General features: G+C 40.7%; 1 protein-coding gene across 1 annotated transcript in view; it reads left to right on the top strand.

Annotated features, from left to right (window-relative positions):
• Nucleotides 1-1079: 1079 nt before the first annotated feature.
• CR1 (complement component (3b/4b) receptor 1 (Knops blood group)) overlaps nucleotides 1080-7867 on the top strand; it is a 58572-nt gene continuing 51784 nt past the window's right edge. The window contains exons 1-6 of the mRNA XM_011975843.1: nucleotides 1080-1257; nucleotides 1349-1451; nucleotides 3080-3165; nucleotides 5009-5227; nucleotides 6297-6476; nucleotides 7089-7188. Of these exons, the coding sequence (XP_011831233.1) occupies nucleotides 3126-3165; nucleotides 5009-5227; nucleotides 6297-6476; nucleotides 7089-7188 (539 nt within the window). The 5' untranslated portion in view covers nucleotides 1080-1257; nucleotides 1349-1451; nucleotides 3080-3125. The remainder of the gene's footprint in view (nucleotides 1258-1348; nucleotides 1452-3079; nucleotides 3166-5008; nucleotides 5228-6296; nucleotides 6477-7088; nucleotides 7189-7867) is intronic.

Here is a 7867-nt window from a genome sequence, read left to right as displayed (position 1 = left end):
GGCCATCTTCATCAGTTCATTCACGATTGTAGTTTTAAGGCTTCCATTGCTAGCAGTCGAAAGACAGTGCAGAAGTGTGAGGCTGGGGGCCAACAGAAATTTAACCAGCACAGCACCTCAATATTACATCACCAAGCATTGATTAGACAAGGGAAACACTGTGTGATGAGTCCTGAAAATGGACATTACAGCATCAGAGTATTTACATACTCCATAAAGAAGTTGTTCTTCTAGTCCAATCCCCCAGATGCTTGAGAAAGCTGAAGTCCAGAAAAGGGAACTGGTCTGCTCAAAGCCAAACTGAAATTATTTTTTCCATTTTATAACAGTTTTATGTAATTTAGTTGAGACCCAAATGTGTTCTGACTTCCCAAGATCAGATCAACTATATTAAGAGAGAGCCAGTGCTACTATTACAACATGTTGCCTGAAATATACACTCTCATTATGGTGACAGTAGGTCTTTTAGATTTTGTTCAACAGTTGCCCACCTTCTCACCATAGTGAAATGAATGACTAGACAGCACCTTGCTTCGTAGTGTGAAGAGAGGCCCATAGTTCGTTACCACCTTATGTCAGGTGGCCACTGAGAGAAGTCTTGACAGGAGATGAGAGTAGATGTATGGATGCTGTTTGTTGCACCGGTGTGATAGGTGACAGAGGGACCTATTAGACAAGACATGGGCAGAGGCACTCCTTTATTGCCTAAAATGCAAGACTAAGTTGGTGATGCGTTTCTAGAAAGGAAGTATGAAGATATAAAAAGCCATCATTCCTCCCAATTTTGTACTGGGTGAACAGTAATTGGAAGCATTCTACAAGGAACTGTCCATTGCAGAATGTTAGTTGCATACTTCAGATGAAAAGCAATGAATTGAGGATACCTCTGTTTTACTCACAGTTCTGCAATGTGTCAGTTCTATGACTGATGGCAAGACATCTTCCTTGCCCTGTGTATTTAGTTTGTTATCAATAAAGCTGTTATCTTACATTTATTATTATATATAGATTTGTAATTATTATTCCCTTGGTCAGTTTAACATTGAGAAAATTAGCAATACTTTGTTTCTCTCTCCCCAGTATGTCAGCCACCTCCAGATGTCCTGCATGGTGAGCGTATCCAAAGGGACAAGGACATCTTTCAGCCTGGGCAGGAAGTGTTCTACATCTGTGAGCCTGGCTATGACCTCAGAGGGGCTGCATCTCTGCGCTGTACATCCCAGGGAGACTGGAGCCCTGCAGCCCCCAGATGTGAAGGTGCCTAGACTCTTGTCTGACTTGATATTTTTAGCTTGCGTCTTTATTCTCTACATGCCAATATTTTCTGTTCATTTTTCTATTACTCCAGTAAAATCCTGTGATGACTCCCTGGGCCAACTTCCTAATGGTCGTGTGCTATTTCCACGTAGTCTCCAGCTTGGAGCAAAAGTGGATTTTGTTTGTGATGAAGGGTGAGTATGAGCTTGCCTGACCTACTGGACATTGAAAATGGGGCTGGGAATTAGTTTAAAAAGGGAAGATTTGGTTTGGCTTAAAAGAAAGACACACACACACACACACACACACATTCAGAGAGATGAACTTTCCAAAGTATACATAGGAAGAAAGGAAAGAAACATATAGAACTAATAACATGAGATGTGAAGAGGAAACTGGAACACATATTAACTGGCGAGTTCAAAGGCAAGTATAACTACTGGTTATGAATATATGGGTAACACATTAAGTAGAAAATATCAGCCAGGCACGGTGGCTCATGCCTGTAATCCCAGCACCTTTGGGAGGTTGATCTGAGGCGAGCAGATCACCTGAAGTCAGGAGTTGGAGACCAGCCTGGCCAACATGGTGAAACCCCGTCTCTACTAAAAATACAAAAGGTAACTGGGCGTGGTGGCATGTGCCTGTAATCCCAGCTACTGAGGCACGAGAATCACTTGAACCTGGGAGGCGGAGTTTGCAGTGAGCCAAGATGGCACCATTGCAATCCAGTGTGGACAACAAGAGTGAAACTCCGTCTCAAGAAAAATAAATCATGTCTTACAAGCAAAAAAGAACATGAGTAATTTAGAGAGTCCCAGAAAGAAACTGCAAGTAACAAAAAACTTATTCTTAATAACTGGGATCATTGAAGAATCATTTCAGTAAATTCTTTAAACCATCTATAGTGAAATTTGTAATAGGAATGAAAATGTAAAAATCAGCATTTTAAAAAAATTCAGTCACATATCATCTGGCTATTCATGGGCTCTGGGCTCTGAGCTGGGGTCCTGATGGCTGCTGCTATTTCCGGCAAGGTCATTACCTTGTTTATGTCCATCTAGTGCTCTTCACAGATGCACAGGGTGCACATCTCTACACGGGAGCTGATCAGCATGGGCAACAAAGCACCTGATCCCAAAATGTTCCACAGAATCTTGGCAGCCTCCAAATGCCAGCACCCAGTAAGAGTTAGAAGGGCATCAGGGCCCAACAGAAACTGAGAATTTTCGACGATTGCGTACAGAAATCCAGTCCTCTCTTCTTTCCTTTTTCCCCTAGAATATTCACACTTACTCTTCAGCAGCCCAAACTGCCCTTGTGAGCCTTCTTCACGCCATCACAGATGCGGAGATGAAAGGACACTCTCTGTTCTCTCGCCAGCTATTTCCCACTTTTCCAAACTGGGAGCTGTTTTACAAACTGGGAGCTGTTTTACTTGCTGTTCCAGCATCAGAGTTAGGAAGGCATTGCATTAGAAGACTGGGTTTCTAATAATGACAATGAGTGATTTTTCAGGTTATCATGGAGTAATCAGTGAAACTCCAAGCCTGGGTCCTGGGTCAAGGAGCTGGTTCCCATGTCATGACCACCTTTTTCAATTCAAGCAGGACTGTCATGTGACCAAGTTACTGCATTTTGCCATCCTATATTGCTCCCTTCTGGAGACTGTGAGCTTCCAGAATAACGTAGCCTGTGCAATTCTGCCACCTGCTGGCCTCAGGTCCTCAAAATCCTGAGATTTGGGGCTGGGTCTTAGATTGTGAACCAAGAGTCCTCTTGGCTGAAGCAGCTCACTATTCACTCCTATTTTCTCCTTTAGATTTCAATTAAAAGGCAGCTCTGCTAGTTACTGTGTCTTGGCTGGAATGGAAAGCCTTTGGAATAGCAGTGTTCCAGTGTGTGAACGTGAGTAATAGGAGTAACATTTCAGGCCAGTCTCTCCCCTTCATCTGTTCAGTATTTGACCCATGACCTCCCCTAATGCAGTTCTTCAATTTTCTAGTCCGAATTATTGATTTGAAAATTGCTTATTTTAATAATGTTTGGTTGTGAATCAATGTGTACATCACCTGTCTTTGGAATCATCTGATCTGTCTCTGTCCTTCTGTATTCTGTGTTCTACCGCAATAAAGCCTGTGGTAGTGTGCTTCTAGGAGTTTCAGGAGAGATCAGATAATGTGAAGCTTTAACAATTTACTTTGTTTCTCTCTTTCTTTCTTTTTTTCTCTTCCTTTCTTCCTCCCTTCTTTCTTTTTCATTTTGTTCTTCCATCAGGTGCAGTCAGTCTACAATTTTTGTATGTATTTGATAATACACAAATATTAAACATGCCTTTATTTAATTATATTTATTGATCACGTACTTTGTGTCTGATGTTCATCTAGCCACTGGAGTTTTATCAATGAACAAGACGAATGAATTCCCTGACCCCATGTTGTTTCTCCTCAGGTGGGGAGAGGGACAAGAAAAAAAATAAATTCAATGCTATGAAGATAACAGAGCAAAGCACTGAGGAATCAGGGAAAAGTGGGGTGCAACATTAGACAGGGCGAGCAGTTGGAGACTCCTTAAATTCTCAAAACATGTACCTAAGTCATTTATGCTGAGAGATTCATAAATAATAAGTTGATTTTTGAAAAAGAGAGCCCCATATGTTCAATAATCAGTAGACTACTGATTTCTCCTAGTCTAACTATTTGTAATTTCCCCAATGGTAGATAGAACTTTGCTTCATTTCTTGATTCTAACAATTGGAAAACATGTTTCTTTAGAAGACCATGAAATTTTACTAAAATGTTTATGTTGTTAGAAATATACTTGGACATCTTACAGTGCTTTTTAGAGGAAAATTTTGTAAGAACAAAACTTATACAGAGATTCTTGCTGTCTAAGTAATCCAGTGCTCCTTGAAGCAGCATGACAAATGTCTGTTCTACTACTATGCATTAAAACTCATTGATTGACTACTCAAGATTTCTCTTATTTTTCATAACTCTTGCTAGTTAAAGTAGCTTCTTCCAAATTCCAGTTCTAATGAAAAACACCAATTAGAAATGAGGGAGAGACTGTTCTAAACAAATCAGTAGATGCTAGAAAGGAGTAACAACTTGAAACCTGACCCAGAACGTAAAAAGAGAAAATTAATCATCAACAGACACAGACATTTTCAAAAGCAAAGCAATCTGAATCCATTTGGAGTTTTTTATAATGGCCTGTCACAATGTTTCAATTCACTGTGACAGGGTTATTGTTATCACAGAGATTGATGATCAATATCAATAAGTAATCAGTGGAAGGTTTCACTTATTTAAGATGATTAGCACACATATATGCATTTGAGAAATATTTCCCAAGAACGTAGGCTCCTTCCTCAGCACTGCGTCCCCAGGATCCTGATGAGTGGCTGACACAGGACAAGTGCTCAATTAATAAATATTGACTAAATGAATGAGTAACCCTTGAAAATGGTTATTTTTCTTCTTCGGATGTTTTGCTACTTCATTAAAGTTGTAACGTTTCTGTAGTCCAGGAACCATTACTATCTGGAAGATTCAGGATAGAAAAATCTCTTTTGTACTTTGCAATACACTTTCATTGACATCTCATTTAATCCAACTCTTCGAAGTCCTAATGTCCACTGTCACCTCCTTAGCATATTTTCAGCAACAACAATCATAGCACCCTGTAATTGCAGAATACCTCTGGGGAAACTCCTGAATGAAACTTAGGGCTTTTGTCTTTTTTCCAGAAATCTTTTGTCCAAGTCCTCCAGTTATTCCTAATGGGAGACACACAGGAAAACCTCTGGAAGTCTTTCCCTTTGGAAAAGCTGTAACTTACACATGTGACCCCCACCCAGACAGAGGGATGACCTTCGACCTCATTGGGGAGAGCACCATCCGCTGCACAAGTGACCCTCAAGGGAATGGGGTTTGGAGCAGCCCTGCCCCTCGCTGTGGAATTCTGGGTTAGTGCTCATTTCCCCACATCCCAAATGGGTTCAGAATATCTAACACAGGCCCTCCATATTTTCATAATTACAGTATGGTTTCTCTGTGTGCATTTGCCACAATGGAATGCCCAACCAATGATAAATGGTTCTAAGGTAGGTCAACATATCAGATCCTGATGACCTTTGCAGCTGGAGGGACTGATGAAAAAACAGGGAGGTGATGAGTGGTGGGAAAGTCCTTCATTAGAATCATATGAATTAAAAACAAATGCCGTCAATCCCCTTATTGCAACGGTTAGCTGAGAAATCTGACCTAGAAAATCAGTGTCTCCTCCTACCAGGAAATGTCTTGAGTTCCTGCCCATGCTTTTCGGCCTCTCATTGGAGTTTTGATGCCCTGAAATACAAGGAAACCAGACACGAAAGGTGGAAGCTGGGCAGAAACACTCTTTCTGGCTTCCTAAAAATGTGAAAAATTAAATCAGAGCTATATTTGCATTAAATTAGATGAGCATTAGCTGAGCGTGGTGGCAATTGCCTGTGTTCCCAGCTATTCGGGAGGCTGAGATGGGAGGATCACTTAAGCCTGGGAGGCAGAGGTTGCCGTGAGCTGAGACTGTGCCACTGCACTCCAGCCTGGGTGACAGAGTGAGACCCTATCTCAAAAACAATGAAAATAGGCTGGCCACAGTGGCTCACACCTGTAATCTCAGCACTTTGGGAGGCCAAGGCGGGTGGATCACTAGAGGTCAGGAGTTCCAGACCAGCCTGCAAACATGATGAACCTCCAACTCTACTAAAAATAGAAAAAAAAAGTAAAAATTAAAATATATAAATTATATGAGTAGAAAGACCCGATAACAGATTAGTCTTCCAGATAATATACTTCCTTATAAGCCTATGCTAATGGAACTTTCCCTTCTATTTTACAGGGAAGTTTCTTCTTGTTGTTGTTGTTGTTTTTGTTTTTTCAAAACTAAAAGTTTCTTTTCTTCTGGCATCAAATCTACCAAGGAGGAGAAAAGAGGAAACATATTGGGTATCTTTTTATTAACTCAGATATTCTTGATTTCTTGGTCTCTAGGTCACTGTAAAGCCCCGGATCATTTTCTGTTTGCTAAGTTGAAAACCCAAATCAATGCATCTGACTTTCCCATTGGGACATCTTTAAAGTACGAATGCCATCCTGAGTACTACGGGAGGCCGTTCTCTATCACATGTCTAGATAACCTGGTGTGGTCGAGTCCCAAAGATGTCTGTAAACGTGAGTGAACTTGCATTGGATCTTTCCCATGTCTGCAAAAGCTTCTTATTGAATGTTTTCAAATGTGGGATACGAGAAACCTTTTTTGAAAAGTGTTCAGATAGGTGGATGTAAGAGCTTTTCTTGTAGGTCATCCTTGATTATTGCTTGAAATGCTCACTTCATGAGACTGTTTCAAGAAACAGTTGTAGAGAAAACCTTTATTCCCTATGGGAAGAAAAATAATAAGTGACTAGATCAGGGGAAAAAAATGGTGTAAGAAGACAAATTCTGTTTGAATAACAAGGTGGGAAGAAATCCTTTGCAAACTTTGAAATATATTGGTAGTAACTAATGCAATAAGTGACTTTTACATTCTGATAAGGGATGCAAGGTCTCTACACAGATCTAAATCTAGATCTAGATAGATCTGGAGGGAAAGTCTTTTTCAAAGTGGGGCTTAGTAGGTGGCTGATCCTGAGGTGCTCTGATTAGTTTTATCAAGGTGGCAAAATCTGTGGAACCATCAGAACTGCGTATTTTCTTCAGCAAGCTACATGTTGATGGAGACCTTACTTACTGAAGAGAGTCCTGATTACTCTACCTGGCTCCAAAACACTTTCTTTCCCATAGGTAAATCATGTAAAACTCCTCCAGATCCAGTGAATGGCATGGTGCACGTGATCACAGACATCCAGGTTGGATCCAGAATCAACTATTCTTGTACTACAGGGTGAGTTGGCAGCAACATCTCTTGGTTTAAGAGTCCAGCACAGCAATACTACCTTCTAGTCACATCTCAGGAAGGAAACTAGGCTACTGCCACCTGCTCTTAAGAGGTTTGAACACAGGTGTTAACTCCTGATTGAAATGAACAACGATAGGAGAAGATTAGGGGAATATCTGTATCCTTGCTGGAAACCAGGGCAATGCACATATAAAGAGTATGCCGTTCACTGGATGGGAAGGAAAAATAATTAGAAGTGTAGTAGTCAAAGCCCACAAACTACCCTAACCCAGAGTAGACACTGCTGGAAAAAAGGGAAGGGCATGTAGTGGCTGTGTGAGAGAACAAATCTTAACGATAACAGCATGATCACTTGCTTGGGCTGCCCTCAGAAAGTACAGTCCTTCCTCATTTTAATGTACTTTGCAGATGTTATGCTTTTTATAAATTGAAGGCTTGTGGCAACGCTACGATAAGTATGTCAGTCGCATCATTTATCCAACAGCGTGTGTTCACTTTGTTTCTCTGTGTAGCATTTTGTTTATTCTCACAATATCCCAGATGTTTTCATTATTATCATGTCTGTGATAGTATGTGTCATCAGTGATCTTTCATGTGACTATTGTCATTGTTTGGGGTCCCTACAAACTGCACCCATATGAGACAGAAAACTTAATCAATAAAT

This window comes from Mandrillus leucophaeus, unplaced genomic scaffold (genome assembly GCF_000951045.1).
Source record: "Mandrillus leucophaeus isolate KB7577 unplaced genomic scaffold, Mleu.le_1.0 Scaffold159, whole genome shotgun sequence".
NCBI classification, from domain to species: Eukaryota; Metazoa; Chordata; class Mammalia; order Primates; family Cercopithecidae; genus Mandrillus; species Mandrillus leucophaeus.
Note: the sequence above shows the minus strand (reverse complement) of the source record. Positions and strands in the feature narration are given on the sequence as shown.